The sequence below is a fragment of the Armigeres subalbatus genome, chromosome 2, assembly GCF_024139115.2.
Source record: "Armigeres subalbatus isolate Guangzhou_Male chromosome 2, GZ_Asu_2, whole genome shotgun sequence".
In the NCBI taxonomy this organism is placed as follows: domain Eukaryota; kingdom Metazoa; phylum Arthropoda; class Insecta; order Diptera; family Culicidae; genus Armigeres; species Armigeres subalbatus.
Window position 1 is genome coordinate 303,757,694 of NC_085140.1, and position 16,143 is coordinate 303,773,836.

Below are 16,143 nucleotides of genomic sequence, written 5' to 3' on the forward strand. Positions count from 1 at the left end.
GCGATTCTTAAGATTGTTTAAGACCTCTCCCCTGCTGGAGAGGAAGGGAGTGTAGTGTACAAATGAGTTTGATTAAAAATATGTTTTAAAAAATTAATTAACTTAGGAGACACAGGCATCAGAGTAGTTAAAGCCAAATTATTTATGATAATAAATTCAGTCTTAAGTGATATTTGAGCACGGCAAGTCAAGTGTCTTTCAATAGCTCCAAATGGAGCTGAACAATTCGGATGCCTCCGAAGATGGCGTCAGTATATCCGCCGATTGGAGGGGTTCCGGTGACGAGGCTCCCGTCGAGTTCAGCGTTCTCTCATCGGTAGATTCTCCATCCAACTTCCGGCGTGGATCATTCAAATCAGGTTCCGCTCCTGTTCCGCAACACCGTGCCAAGCTCCGACGGTATGCGACTGATGAATCTAGCTGGAGGATCGAGGAAGATTCGAGCCACTACAATGGCGCAAATGCTCCCAAAACGTGAGTAAAGTGATTTAAAAAAAAAAAAATAGTCGAGATTGCTTGTAATGTCGGTTTGTTGGACGAATTTGAATCTTGGTAGTGCAGTTCTCTCAGTACTGAAATTGTGTTTTTTTTTTAAGAAATACTGAATTTGAGTTAATTTTGAAGTGTGTTCTCACAGTACAAGAGTTGTGTTAGTTTGTTGAGGAAATTCAAAATATGCACGAAAGTATCTGATGTTTTCGGTGAAACCAAATGGAAAATTTTCAGTTGATTTTTCATCGATCGGTATTGTTATTTTCTATCAACGTATCCATGAGCAACACACTTATAGAAACCAACAAAGTTGACGCGTACAGGATAGTGGATCATGAAGAAAAGTGATTTCTGTTTTCCAAAAAAATAAGAATTGTTGAAAATGACGGTTTACCAAGATAGATTTGAATCGTTTAGGTGTGATATTTGTATTTTCCAATCAATTTGTCTAAATTAAAAAAAAAAACAGTGTGATAGTGGGTTATGGTGTTATTTAAAAATGTGCATGAAATAATTTAATATTTTCAATGAAACAGATCGAAAATTTTCAGTCGATTTTATATATGCATCGATATTGTTATTTCCAATCAACATATTTCTTAGCAACGCGCTTGTACCCAGCATAGGTGTCGCGTACCTGAAAATGAATCATGGAAATGTTTCAGAGATGTGGATGTTTTCTATTAATTTTCATGGTATCACTGTCGTCATTCAGTTGTTATTTTCGAAAGCCAGAATTGATTTATGGATGAGTTATTAGACTTCTGGATGTGCACAATTATTGAGAAGAAGCGAATGATTCATGAGAGATTAATGACAACGTAAATGATCTTACTAAGTGTCAAGCGACTATTTGGGAGGTGCATGTGGAGTGTATGATCTCATGCAGTCCCAAGCTGCAAAAAAAAAAAACAATCGCATTCTGGGAGGTGCATAGAAAAATCAGTCGCTATCGAACTCTGGGAGGTTCATAGTGGAGTTAACAATCTTAGAAGGTCTCAAACTGTAGAGCTATCGCACTCTGGGAGGTGCATGGCGAATAAAAACTACTTTTGAAACAAAAAGGCCACATTTGTTTTTTCATTACTATTTAGATGAAGCGATTGAACCTTGAGAGGCTGATGACGACATAAGTGGTCTAACATTACTGAGTGGTTGGACTATCGCACTCTGGGAGGTGCATAGCAAAAAAAGATTTATCACTATTGTCGGCGTAGCACCAAGTTAGAATTCGGAAGTCGGGACTTCCGAACCGAACTTTCTTCCGAAGTTTTATTTGTCAAACTAATTGATGCGTTGTTTAGCGCATCTTTAGGCGAATCCAGCGCACTACTTCCGAAGTTAAGAAAGTTGCCTGTATCTGGAGAAAAATCAAACTTCGGTATAAAAAGCGGTATAAATTTATTCCGGATACACAATATCGAACTCTGGGAGGTTCATGGTGAAGTAAATGTTTCAAAGCAGCCCAAGCTACAGAACTATCGCACTCAGGGAGGTGCATAGCATAAAAGAAAACTTACTATCGAACTCTGGGAGGTTCATGGTGTAGTAAACGATTGTTAACAGTCTCAAGGTATAAAGCTATCGCACTTTGGGAGGTGCATAGTAAGAGACAATTCACTATCGTGCTCTGGGAGGTACATAGTGAAGTTACTTGTCCTTCATATTCTCGAGCAAAAGTACTTTAGTACTTTGCGAGGTGCAAATCTGATATGATCGTTATCGAATCGAATTTTTTTTTCAAAAAGCTATGATACAGTTACTTTGAGTTGTGATACGTAATGCTATATCCGCACTACGATCGAATAACATGTTATTCGCGCTTTGGTGTTATTCGGCCAATAACATGTTTTTCGAAGGTAATATTCCCATACATTTCTGACAGCCGAATAACACCTTTGAAAAACATGTTATTGCGAATAACATGATACAACTGATCGAATTTGCTGCTCGACTGAAGGCCGAAGGCCCTGCGCATGTTTTCTTGCATTCAAGTGCTTGCTCATTTCGCGTGTCCAATTGGATTATACGGCAATGTTTTTTTTTTATTTCCTTCTCGTTTTCTATCGGATTCTTCAATCAGCTGTGTAGAACAACGGAGCTGAAAATTTACAAAATGATGGACTGTCGCATTTAATATTAGATATTTAATATTTATTGCTTAATATTTAATATTCAATTTTTTATATCTAATATTTAATATTAATTATTTAATATTCAAATTTTAATATTTATAAATATTTAATATAAAAAATTAAATTTAAAATATTTGATATTGAATATTGAATATTAAATATGTAATTAATATTAAATATTAAGTACTAGTCGATCCAGCAGACGTTGTCCTGGAATAGCAGGCAAAAATACGCGTAGAAGCCCATGCGAACTTTTCATACGAATCTGTATTCTAGTTTTTCATGATTTAGTCAGCTTTGGTCGTGATTTTCGTAGGAAGAAATATCATATAAACCCGTCGGAAACAATAACGAACATATCTGCTGAAGGAATGAAGAAAATCCATCCAGCTGTTTTCGAGTTATGCGGATACGAACACAGACCATTTAATTGCTGTTTTATATATAAAAAAAAAATACAGGATTGGATGAACAAAATGCGTGCATACATTTTTTAGAATACCATTTTGATAAAATAAATTAAAAGACACATATGCACATGGTATTTGAAATTCATGTCGATCATAACTACATATCTTCTAATTAAACAAATTCCAAAAAATGAACATGTTAATTGTAAGTTCGAGAAATCATCCTGGCGACATGTTTTATGTCTTGAGAGTATAGAACAAAACATCTTGAAAAACCAAACAAATATCAAAAAATGACATGTTATCAGAAAGTCGTGAGAATGTAATACAAACATCTTCTATCAATCAATAAGCTGTATGTTTAACAGAAACCTTTTCACAACTTACTTCGAACACGTTATGTTTTGTATTTCATCTTTCTAAGTGTTATACAACAAATTTCTTAGATTCGGTATTACTTGGGAAACTTTCATAAATAATTTTTGAATTCATAAAAAATAAAGCTAGATTAAAATTGAATCGAACCCATAGTTAATAAATGAATAGATTTTCAGGTTACTTACATTTTATTTGAACCGTCTAATCCATATTAACTTGAATATATTTAGCCCTTAATAAGCTATCTGCCTTTAACTGAATGCGTAGGACTGCGAATCAAGAGTTAACAAGTTCGGTTTTCGGTTCAGTCTAGTATGTTTTCCGGTGGGAAATAATCTCGATTCCTTGGACATAATGTATCCATTGTACTTGCCAAACAGGACACACACTTATGTAATGGCGGGCATAGAAAAGCTTTCAAATTTTAACTGAGAAAATGGTGAAGGATACCAAGTTGAAAAGCGGGCCAGGTTCCACTTGGAATGTAAACCCATAGAAGAAGAAAAAAAAGTGAATGAGTTTTAATATCTTTATTTCGTTCGAATCATTTTACTCGAGTATCTGCTATAGTTAGTAGTACTCCACGATCCCTTCCTAGCGAAACGTAGTTCCGTCCCTGGCCTTGTTTACCTAAGTTAAGATATAAATGGAATGTGTCAAATGGTTTTTGTTGATTTTGGCAACTAATACCATCTTCTCTGATGATGACTACGTGCGATATCATCCTGCGTTGTTTAATTGTTATTTTATTATAAAAATTGGAAGTTACTTCGTACATACTCTTGTACGTGAAACGACGGTGGGTTTCTTACTCTTAAAACCAATTATAATACTATCACTACCGGCAATTTGTGGTCTTCCGACTTGGTGACCTTTTGAGCAAAACTGGATCTTCAAAATAGAAAGCAACATCTGTAAACAAGGTAATGAAATTACCTACTTGTAACCACAGTTCCTAGCCGATTTCCGATGGAAAAATGAGCAAAATAAAATTTAAACGAAGTACACAAATACTTCTGGCTTTTTATCGCACACTAATCATACTAATTTCATCCCATACTGAACTCACGCCTTCGATGTTTGGTTCCCTTCTTGGGAATTACAAAAAAAAAAGCAAATCAATAAATCTCATTACGGTTATTTAATCGCAAACAGAATAATTGTTTAATAATAATTGAATTCTAATTTGAAGAATCTCGCTGCATATTTGTAAACAAACAACAAACTGCTCGAAAAAACTTGACGCTTGACACATGCTGTCAGCTGTCAAATAGTATTACCTAAAATGCTAGTGCGAACGGTTTTGTTATTCAGAAGTAACACCTTCGAATAACATGTTATTCAGCTGTAATCTGAACAAGGCATTATGCCAACATATTTAGAGAGAGACTAGACCTAAGATACTTGTTCGTACTGATTGCGGTCCCTCTATATTCAAATCTTTTGAAATACATTTGTTTGTTCTTCTGCTATCCAGTTTTCCGCGAGCGGTAATGGCCGCCAGTTTGCCTGCGGGTTAGTATCTGATTTGACGTTTCTGGAGGTCAACTGCACCCACCATTCGAGCATTTTGATCAATGTGGTATATAAGAAGGCTTGAATTCGCCGAATCAGCACATTCTTATATGCAACATTGGTCAAAATGCTCGGAGCGGTGGGTGCAGTTGACCTCCAGAAACGTCAAATCAGAGACTGACCCGCATGCAAGCTGGCGGCCATTACCGCTCGCGGAAAACTGGATACTAAAATTGGTATCTAATTTTTATTTATTAATAGAGCTCAAAAGAAATCAATAAAACAGCGAATGAAGTTATTAAAAAAAGCATTGAAAAAACAGACAAAAATAAGTGCGACTTTAGCAGAAAAACTTAAAATGTCCTCAGAAACGAGGCAGCGTTCTCAATGTGCAACGGTTTCCAATACTGACGATTTCCGCAATGTCATGAATTCTACTTCTAATGAAATGCCAAATACAAGACATAATAGACGAATCCAAGTAAAAATAAGAAGAAGACACACGACGGTGTTAACTTTGACAGATCCTACAGCTCAGCATAGGGAGATGATTTTAAAATGCTAATAATAAATTCTAGACAAATTGTAATTAAAATCTGATTGATGTACGGTACGGAAAAAGTTCCGAATTACATATCTGGAAGCTTATCTCAATTTTTTGATTTTTTTCCTAAAACGTATCTATCATACAGTTCGGAACTTTTTCCGTATCATACATCAATCAGATTTTAATTACATTTTGTCTAGAATTTATTATAAGCATTTTAAAATGATCTCCCTATGCTGAGCTGTAGGATCTGTCAAAGTTAACACCGTCGTGTGTCTTCTTCTTATTTTTACTTGGATTCGTCTATAGTGTTTCGAATGAATCTTCATTACTCAGTTGCATGAATAACTTTTCAATCGCATCCCTCAATGTTCCGGAATGTAAATCCCCTGATGGAGATGAAGAGATTGACACCGTTCGAACTACTTGTCGGATGGAAATATAGGGGTACATTCGTGAGCCTTTGGGTGCCTCCGAAACAGATCGACCGTGATGCCGTTCGAGATAAAGATCCCGCATAATAAAAAACAACATGTTATATGGTCAGAATCATTATTACGATGTAAGATATAGCTTCACAGTTTACGTTGCGGTTATCGAATACTTTTCGATCGATTCAACCATAACTGCTCGACATCATCACTAAATGTCAACATATAACATGTTGTCTCAAAAATGTTCTTTATTTCCTGCATTATATGCCAACATTTTATCATACTGTTGAGCGAAAATTTTGCACGCGGAAACAGACGATTTTTTATGGTGACATAACTTAACAACCCATTCAACATATTGTTATTTGTCAAATAACCGTACCACAAACTGTTAAAACTTTATATGAGATTGTTCATTTACAGTTGTCAACAGTAAAGGATACTGTTGTCGACCGCACGGGAAAATATCCATGTATAGTTTGTAATTATGCGGGATGCAGAAGCAAAACTAGTCAGCAAAAAGTATGCAGATCTCCATAGGGGAGCGAAAGAATCTAATATAACAATTGGCGACAGGGTGTTATTGGCCACCAAAAGGCATTGCAAGACTGACCCAACATTTTCAAAGGAGAAATACACGATTATTGCGAGAGATGGCGCCAAGGTTATTATTCAAAGCGATAGAGGTGTGCAAATTACAAGAAATATTCAGGATGTTAAAAGTATATCAAATTTTGAAGTAAGTCGTATCTTTTCTTAATTTTTGTTTGCTGTCTCTTTTTACTCAATTTATATTTTATTCTTTCGTATATTACTTGTTCACTATTTATCTTATTAACGCAGTTGGAGTCACAAGAATCCTTGGAAGCATCAAGCAAGGAAGATCGAGCACTCATGTTTGGATCATACAATGAGCAACTGATGGACAGTAACCCTGTGGAGCATAACGAACAGCAGGACACAAACATTTCCAGACCTAGAAGAAATATTCAGAAACCCAGTAGATTTAAAAATATGTTCATGTATCATGTATATCAATAATCAGTAGGGGTAGTAAAGAATGTAGTGTACAAATGAGTTTGATTAAAAATATGTTTTAAAAAATTAATTAACTTAGGAGACACAGGCATCAGAGTAGTTAAAGCCAAATTATTTATGATAATAAATTCAGTCTTAAGTGATATTTGAGCACGGCAAGTCAAGTGTCTTTCAATAGCTCCAAATGGAGCTGAACAATTCGGATGCCTCCGAAGATGGCGTCAGTATATCCGCCGATTGGAGGGGTTCCGGTGACGAGGCTCCCGTCGAGTTCAGCGTTCTCTCATCGGTAGATTCTCCATCCAACTTCTGGCGTGGATGTTTCAAATCAGGTTCCGCTCCTGTTCCGCAACACCGTGCCAAGCTCCGACGGTATGCGACTGATGAATCTAGCTGGAGGATCGAGGAAGATTCGAGCCACTACAGGGAGCTCCCACGCAAATGAAACCCAAATTTCTACATAGCTTGAGCATTAATCAAGCAAATGGAACCAAATTTGGCATGTTGAGATTTTTTAAGACGAGACATGTTTCCACATGTATTCGCGACCCATTCCCTCTCTGGAAGGGGGTGGTTCTCATACAAATGGAACAAAAATTTCTATATAACTCAAAAACTAATCATGGAAATGAAGCCGAATTAGCATCTCTCTGGAAGAAGGGGCTTACATGAAAATAAAACTCAAATTTTTGCATAACATTCTGAGGGGCCTTATGAAATCAAATCGCAGAACAGACGCAAAACTATGGGCCTTAAGGCCCAAACGCAATCCAGCGGAACGGCAACGGAAACGGAAAATTTGACAGAAAATATATGGGCTAACTGTCAAATTTGCCGTTTCCGTCGCCGTTCCACTGTGTTGCGTGGGGGCCTTTCTTACGGATTCCATTTTTACCTCCACTCCACCTAACGATCACATTTGTTGCCCTATTACCGTTTCCACATAGTAAATTTATTAAAAAAATAAACTGTTTGAAGCGAAAATGAAAGCATTCAAGTGACGCTCATCCAACGAAGTGTGGAATCGGTAACAACCCTGCGTTTCACCTGCAATGAATCTTCTCACTTTTTGTCACATGTGTGGAATCCGTAATAAGGTTTTGCTCACTTCACTTTGTTTTCACAGTAAAGTGGAATCCGTAATAAGGCCCTCAAATTGTGAATACAAAAAAAAGTACTATGTAATCAATTTTCAATGGATCAGCTACAGTGTTGAATAAATTTGATCGTGAATGGCAATATTTAAGATTAAGTTAGACTAAATGTGATATATAATTTTAAGTCGTCAGATTTAATACTACTAATGGAAGTTTTATTTCTCTTCGTTCATCCGTAATGTGTAAGTTAAAGTAGAAAAGAAATTCAACGAGATTGAAAACTTTCTAATTTGACAGCAATTATACTTTTGTTTCATACATAAGGCCTATGTACTAATATCTATTTAGACTAATGAAGAACAACGGCTAATGAACCATTCATGACTTGTCTTGCATAATTATAGAAGCAGATCATTTTTTTTTCGAGGAGGTAATTGATGAAGATTATAAAAAAATACATGGCTCATCAGCTGTTGTTCCAAATTAGTCTAGAATTGTTTCACTAACTCACTGTTCGGGTGTTCGCTCGGGGACTAGAATAATGAATTTACGGAGTTCCGCACAACCCGTCTTGGAAGATTTTGCATTTTGGGAGATGATGAGAAAAAATCTTGTGCTTATGTGCGTTTAGTACGTACAAGTGAACAACAAAACCTGAACAATCTTCGACGACCTAAGAAAGTTAGTTGCAATAAATATGACTTTTAGATTCATACGCCATAAGCGACTAAGTGGAGTAACGTCACTTTTGAAATTCAAAACGCAAACAAAAGCGTATCTATCCTACTAATGTTAAACGAGAAGGAATGTTTGCGTGATGTCGTTGAATCTCCCGGCATGCATCCCGGCTTAGATCTCGGTGTAGAAATCCGGCCGCCCTATACGGAGCAATTTGAACACATTCGGCAGTAAGTATTGCGTGTTGAAACCAATCATTCCGCAGGCGAAGAACTTGTACGACAACTCGACGATGATTTTGTTCTTGTTCTGCAAGGTGTTCTCGGAGCGGCGCAGTTCATTTTTGTCCCGCCCCAAGAGGAAGCACACAAACGCGTAGGAAATGGATTTTCCGAAGGCACGGGTGGCCACCACACAGCAGAGGCCCAGGACGGTCCGGAGCAACAGCATTCCCAACATGGCGTAGGACGGCCAGATGATTTCGTAGGGTGGAGGATTTGCTGGGGGTTTAAAATCGCCCAAGGTGTAGTGTAACCAGGCGCCAATTTCCAGTCCTGCACATACGCTAACCGTTAGCGCTGTGTCTCCCCTAGAAGAAGAACACTCTAGATCTAAATACTATTAAAGTGACATCTACGAACCTCGTTGGGGTCCAGATTCCCGAATCCGGATAGAACACGATTAATAAAATAGAAATTGCCAAAACTGGAATGGGTGACCATTTGCTGGTAACTATTATATAATCCAATTTGTCCACTATTGGAATCAGTGGAATCATAAGGGCCACAACCAAGCCCAGACCGGCAAAAATATCCTAAAACACACAAATGAAAAGTTGATCCCAAGAGCTACGCTGATGTAAAACGAGAGTTACCAGTACGCTGTGCATTCCTAAATAAACTCTGCTGAAGCAAATAACTGCACACCAAATTGTGGCAAAAGCCAGACCTGCTGGCAAGGAATATATGTACCTGAAATTAAATTATATTCAAGCCCAAATATGTATTACTGAATATAAGATAAGATAATATATAAATAGAAATAGAACGTTGATTAGTAATAAAAAGAAATACGATAATTAAGCATCAACTGGATTGAATGAAATAAATTATTACCTATCATGAGTATAGATTAGAACCGAGAAAGGAATCGCCACGGAAACCATTGCATGCGTTGAAGGCATTCCGTACTCCAGAGCCCACTTCTTTTGCAATCTGCTAACAGGGAAGCCCGGTCGAGGCCATCTAATGACATCCTTTAGGCTTTGTCCTACAAAACATATTTTTACCCAATAGAATTTAAACTTCAAAAGAAAAGCAAATTTTCTTACCTACGTACATAACCGCCGACCAAACCATAATGACCCTCCTTCCCACGGCGCTGTCGATGTTCCAGAACCAGAACGGAATGAACGTTGCGTAAAAGATTTCATCCCCTAGTTCCGTCCCAATAAGGAACAAATAATACCAAAATTTATTCGTGATTCGATAAGGCATGACGGTTTCCTTATCTGCACCGCCCTGACACTTGTCTGAGTCATTGCCGCCGCTGCTGCTGCCACTACTGTCCTCGTCCAAATTTGTCAAATCCCCATTCTGCTTATTCCCGTCGCGCAGTTTGGTTCTCGTCCTAAGCGAGGATCCAACGCCGCCGCAGTACGCATCACTCGAATCGATTTTTCCATTCTCTCGGCAATGCAGATACTCGATGCCGAAAAACTCCTGCACTTTGACCACCAGCTCGGGACCCTTCAGATACTCGATGAGGCCGGACATCGCTATATTACTTTTCACCCGTCTGGATCTTTAGTGTTTTCTACAGACTTAACATGGATTTTAATTTATCACTACACGATTGAAACTAATATTTTCAACGGGCCATTTGTTAGTGGAAAACTGCGGAAAACGCCTGAAGGAGGACGGAAAATGTGATTCAAAACATTGATGTGCAACACGCACAGAGATCGGACGACATCGGCAGATATTTTGCAACATGACAGTTATGCTGCGGAGCGGTGTTGGTCTGTTTGCTCGAAAGGCGTTTTGTCTGCAATATAGGGGAATTAGGCTATTGTCTATGCTAGGGATCCTATATTAAGAGATGTGCGAATACTTTTCCAGACGATTTAGCAACGCTGTTAAGGTGCCGTCAGACGTTGCAAGCAAATCACTCGCAACGAGCATTTTGCTCGCAGAAAGTGACAACTGTCAAAAATTTGCCTGTCTGACTACACTGAAAGTGATTGCATGCAAACAAATGACAACTCGTAAGCAAACGCTCGCTTGCAATGTGTGACTGCTAAGCGTTAAAAATCTTCAACTCGCAGAAACGAAATTGCGCTTGCTAGTGCAGCACTAGCAAATTCTTCGCTCGCAAAAGTGAAAACGTTTTCAGGTGGCAGTGTTGCACTGCAAAAATAGGAATGAAATTAGATTTTGTGGCCGAAAAACAAGTTTTTCGTTTTTGTTTATATTTGCATGAGAGTAAATTTGTCATTTGCTTAAAGTAAAAAACTGCTACGTGTGACTGCAATTGCGAGTGCTCTCAGGAATCATTCGCTCGCACGAGTGATTTGCTTGCAACGTCTGACGGAGCCTTTACTTTCGTAAACAAACGCTGCTAGCACTTGCCGTGGCGCAAAATATTGGAGCTCGAACATGACTTTGAGTACAATGGCATTTTCAGATGTCGTTATCTAACGTCCAACAGTGCATTATCACTAAAATAAAAGTGCAATACAAATGAACAAAGTACCATGCATAAACTAGACTACTTCAACTTGCCAATGTAAAACAAATTGTTTATTAGACAAAACTTTTCGTAAAATCTCTTTCATTACAATCGCAATACCTTTCAATCCGCAACAATAACAATGTTCATTTGGCTCAGATTCTGACAGCTCTCAATGCTCGATTGGCTCAAGATGGCCGCTTTCGCATATCTCTGAATGTAGGATCCCTAGTCTATGCGAGTCATCGCTGGAACGTCGCTGGACCATAGACCAATGCAAACTCTAACTTAACCTCACTTATTTTGACAGTTCACAGAGCTTGTTTACAAGGTGTTAGAAGAAAAATCGATGAAGGGAAAATTAAAATTCATATTTTTAGTTTAAAATTGCTGTGATCCGAATAATTAAGTGTTATTCTTTGCATTTAGCATGAAATCAATCGCAAAGGACATCTACATGCGAATAAAATGACGAAACAATTTTATCGGAAGCTGCGCCGGAGGCTAAGTCCGGGAGAAAAAGCTCTGTGAACTGTCAACCTACGTCATCATGCACTGGTATATTGGCGCTTTGATGTTGCATGAAGAAGAAGAAGCAGAAAGATGATAATCGAAAAAATCTCCACGGGAAACAATACGGAGAAGTTTTTAAAACTCTTCTCAAAAATTCTAGACGCAATTTAATTAAAAACGGTAAGCAGTACGGGGTTGGACTTTTCTTATACTGTGTATTAAGTGTAATATAACAAATTAAAATTTCGGATAGAAATATTATGTTTATTATACAGTAGAAGAAAAGTCCAACCCCGTACTGCTTACCGTTTTTAATTAAATTGCGTCTAGAATTTTTGAGAAGAGTTTTAAAAACTTCTCCGTATGGTTTCCCGTGGAGATTTTTTTGATTATCATCTTTCTGCTTCTTCTTCTTCATGCAACATCAAAGCGCCAATCGCGTCGCTCAACCAGCGAGCGCTTTCCAGTTTGGTGCTGCAGCGACGCATTGAATGAATTATTGGCAGTGGCTGATTTTCTACTCGCCGCTATCACATCCCGGCGCTATAGTATATGCGCAAAATAGCCAGGATAAGTTAACCGCCAGAAATTTGTATGGCGAAAGACATCTAACGCGGGTTTTCTCAAGATTAGGAACTTTTCATGAAAAACTATTTGGTACCGGTTATGAAGGATGGTGTCCGCTACTACGCCTACCAAATATTTTTTCGATTAAGGTGCTTAATTTCGAGTAATCGAACCGTAGATGCCTTTCGCCATACTGATTTCAGAAAGTTAACTCCTTCTGTGCCGCTGTAAGCACGCTCAAAGCAGGCGATTCATTTGCGTGCGTCGCTGGAGCACTTACTGGAAAGGGTCGCCAGCGACCAGCGACGTTTCAGTCGAGCGACGTTGGTGAGACAAGTTCGTACATGTTCTTGATTTCATCTGCATGGACAATATCCATGAGGACATTTAGCGATGGGACTGACAATCAAAATCAAAACAAAGTGTGTATGCAGTTGAAGGCAATTACTCACTTCTGGTGTAAACCACGATTAACAATTTTCTTTGGAATGTTCTGTCAGTCCGGTCAGAATCTGTCAAAAAATCAAGGTAAACAAAAATCGCCTGCTGATCGCAGCTGTCTCATGGATTGGCCATGGCCTTAACTGCCGGTGGACGCATAAGTGTCCCATGTTAAGGCCAGTATCGACTTAAAAAGTAGAGAGGTTACGGAATTTTGTTCAATATTACCAAGAGGAATTTTGACAACTGATCTGCATGGAGCAAATTGTCACTTTTACTTACGGAATAATCGAGCAGAATATTTTTCCGAAAGTAAAGTGACAGCTCCCATTACTTTGCGTGGGAACCTTACAAATGCCAATTTTGTTTTTTGTTCTTTCCATGTGGATACTGCTGTAAGAATTTTGTTTCGATTCTTTACTTTTCCGATTCAGTGAACGGAATTTAACATGTGATTGAGATAGAAAAAGAAATTTCTTTTGAACACGATACCAACCTTTACAAATTGGGGAATTAAGAAAAACGCAATTGAAGTTCAAAATTTTGTTTCGCATTTATCTTACTATTCATGCACCAAAAACAGTTCAAGTCACAACTATTGATAAATTGGTGCTATTTTCTATGCAACCCGAAAAAAAATTCCCCAAAGTTTTGAATATTCCAATATTTATTCGATCAAAATATGTACTGGGACGCTTATGCGGCGAATTTCTCTGAGATTTCGGAAAATGGACGCATAACAGTCCCCTTGAGGTAGAGTGTTTGTTGTTGCGTTTGGCATTTTGCGTGTTTATGTTTTATGTTTGCGGAATGCAATATATGTATGGAACACTCACTGCATCAAAAGCGATACACTGAATCACGGAAGGCTTATCATGTAGATGGTGAATTTACAACACCTAACGAGATCGTACTGTCAGTTGATCTACAAAAAGTAAGTTTTTGTATATATCAATACTGCAATGTTTTATTAACCTTTCGGGGTTCGCATGGTCCTGGGTCACGTTCTCGATCTTGTTCGTATTGTGTATAACAAGTGACGGTTTACAACTATTTGTTTTTAGGTTATACAACTTCCTCGGCTAGACGGATTTAAAAGCATCATCTTCTCACAAAGGTTGTTGGTTTTCAACGAAACCTTTGTGTCGGCGTGTGTTTGGTCCGAGGCAATCAGAGGTCGCAATGCCAATGACATGCTCAGTTGTTTTGCCAAAATTATTGAGAAGTATGCTCACCTGAAGAAAATAACGTTTTGGCTGGACAACTGTTCATCGCAGAACAAAAACTGGAATCTTTTCCAACACATCATCCTTTTCGTGAATAGCATCGCAGTTCAGACTGAGCAAATAATTTTGAGCCAGGGCATACATTTATGGCCGCTGATTCGTTTCATGCTGCAGTTGAAACAAAAATGCGCCACGAACGAGTCGTAACATTTGGAAACTTCAAGTCGGCGGTTGCAAATGCTAAGAAAAATGTTGAGACACTCGATATGCAAGTAACAGACTTTTTCCAAACCAACCCGCTCGGAAATTTGTTCTAGACATCTCCGCGATATCTCTGAGACAAAAAGTTGAGTCTCCTAGATATTTTTCTTCGATATCTAGAACCTGTCACACCTCAAATCCGCCTCAAATGCAACAACCGTTTACACCGGTGTCTACCTCAAATTTTAGACGAGTAGACCGTTTGAACCGATAGGGATATGACAGGTGTGGTCTCTTAGATATTACCTCGATATCTTCTAGACTCGAATACCACGGGTCTTCTAGACTTCTCCTAGATGTGGGTACCATATTGCTTCTTCTTTTTCTTTTCTTTTTTGATATTTACATAAAATTCCATGAAACACAGCTTTTTTTAAGGAAGATATAAAACATTTCTTTATTTTTGTATGGTGATAAATATAACAAAAAAAAATAAATTGGGGAAAACTAATCACGGTACATAGTGGGTAATCGGATAAGAAAAAAAGGCAAAAAACTGAACATGTGCATCAATCCACGGGCTAGTAATGGGCTACCACGCAGGGCACAGTCAACCCGGTCCTTATCGTCGGAGAATCGGTTTCTTTTTCACAACGGCTGCCTTGGTGTACCCATAGAACGATCAAAGTGATACCGCCTGAGTCAGCTGAGGAGGCCTTGGATGATGAGTCTTGTTATCCCGATCTGGTGCAATCCATTGCATTGTCGCTTGGGTCACGACCTTCCAACGAGTGTTCGCATCGGTGCTGATGGCTTGTAATTTGCTCCCGAGGTTGCGGCAGAATATGCGGACGTAGCGTGTCTGAAATGTGAACGCTTAGTGTTGCCCACCGGTTTCGCTGCCCAAGGAACGTAGGGGGCGGAGGTCTCTACGATATTTGGCTGGGGTTTCTTGCCTGTGATTAGAAATAAAAAAGAAGGTTTTGAGTGAGGTTTAACATGACGAATATGTACATAAGTTTTAGCAGTGGGACTGACGTGTACAGTTTGAAAGTTATCCTATAAGATACTTCCGGATTTTCGGAGTTGTGATTCCTGAAGAAACCCTGGGATTTTTGAAGTCTCTCTCTCAATACTTTTGAAAGAGATTCCTGGAGAAATGTGAATAATTGGACACATTCACACTTCACTAACTTTTGATTAATCACTCGATTGTCAAAACGTTTTATTGCTGCAATTTTAACTTTAAAAGAAAATGGTAAACTTCCGAAAATGTTCAAACTCGCGGGGACCAAATTCCGGCGGAAAATTTTCCCGAGGTGTAAGGCAGCCTTAAGCGGGAACTCGTTGCTTTAATTCTCCTTGCAAAAAAACGGGACAGCACTTGGGAAATTTTTACATCTATTTTTTCACCCATTAATGGGTGAAAAAAAATGCACATTTTTTCCCTCCGAACAAATAAAGAACATGGGTATTTTTTCACCCATTTGTCAGTTTTAAAAATTACCCCCTTTTCGACAGTCCCATCCAGGACCTCCAAAAAATGTATACTTTTTTACCCATTAATGGGTTTTAGCCAGTAACCGTGTTTATGGACATCAGGAATAGACTTATGCAGGGGTTCACCGAATTCACTCGCCCGACGGATTTTGACATTTGAGCGGGTCGTCTTCTCGAACAAAAGTTCATTTTGCGTTCATTATGCGACCCGCTCAAACGTCATAATTTCTTGGGGAAGTTC

The 16,143-nt window shown here is 38.4% G+C and overlaps 2 protein-coding genes across 3 annotated transcripts; one reads left to right on the forward strand and one right to left on the reverse strand.

Moving 5' to 3' along the window:
- Positions 1-186: 186 nt before the first annotated feature.
- LOC134212518 (uncharacterized) lies at positions 187-7,341 on the forward strand. Of its 2 annotated transcripts, none has more exons than XM_062690477.1 (2): positions 187-474; positions 6,755-7,341. In XM_062690477.1, exons 1-2 carry the CDS (start codon positions 212-214, stop codon positions 6,831-6,833), a joined length of 342 nt encoding a protein of 113 aa, XP_062546461.1. In that variant the 5' UTR covers positions 187-211; the 3' UTR covers positions 6,834-7,341. The 2 variants fall into 2 exon arrangements, 1 of the variants encoding a protein (XP_062546461.1); XR_009979288.1 differs by lacking the exon at positions 187-474 and adding an exon at positions 6,435-6,650.
- An 898-nt stretch (positions 7,342-8,239) lies between these two features.
- LOC134216655 (sphingosine-1-phosphate phosphatase 1-like) lies at positions 8,240-10,705 on the reverse strand. The gene is made up of 5 exons (XM_062695505.1): positions 10,055-10,705; positions 9,840-9,993; positions 9,599-9,695; positions 9,366-9,538; positions 8,240-9,313 (listed from the first exon to the last, which is right to left on the reverse strand). The coding sequence occupies exons 1-5, from the start codon at positions 10,497-10,499 to the stop codon at positions 8,896-8,898; spliced, it is 1,287 nt and encodes a 428-aa protein (XP_062551489.1). The 5' UTR covers positions 10,500-10,705; the 3' UTR covers positions 8,240-8,895.
- Positions 10,706-16,143: the final 5,438 nt, after the last annotated feature.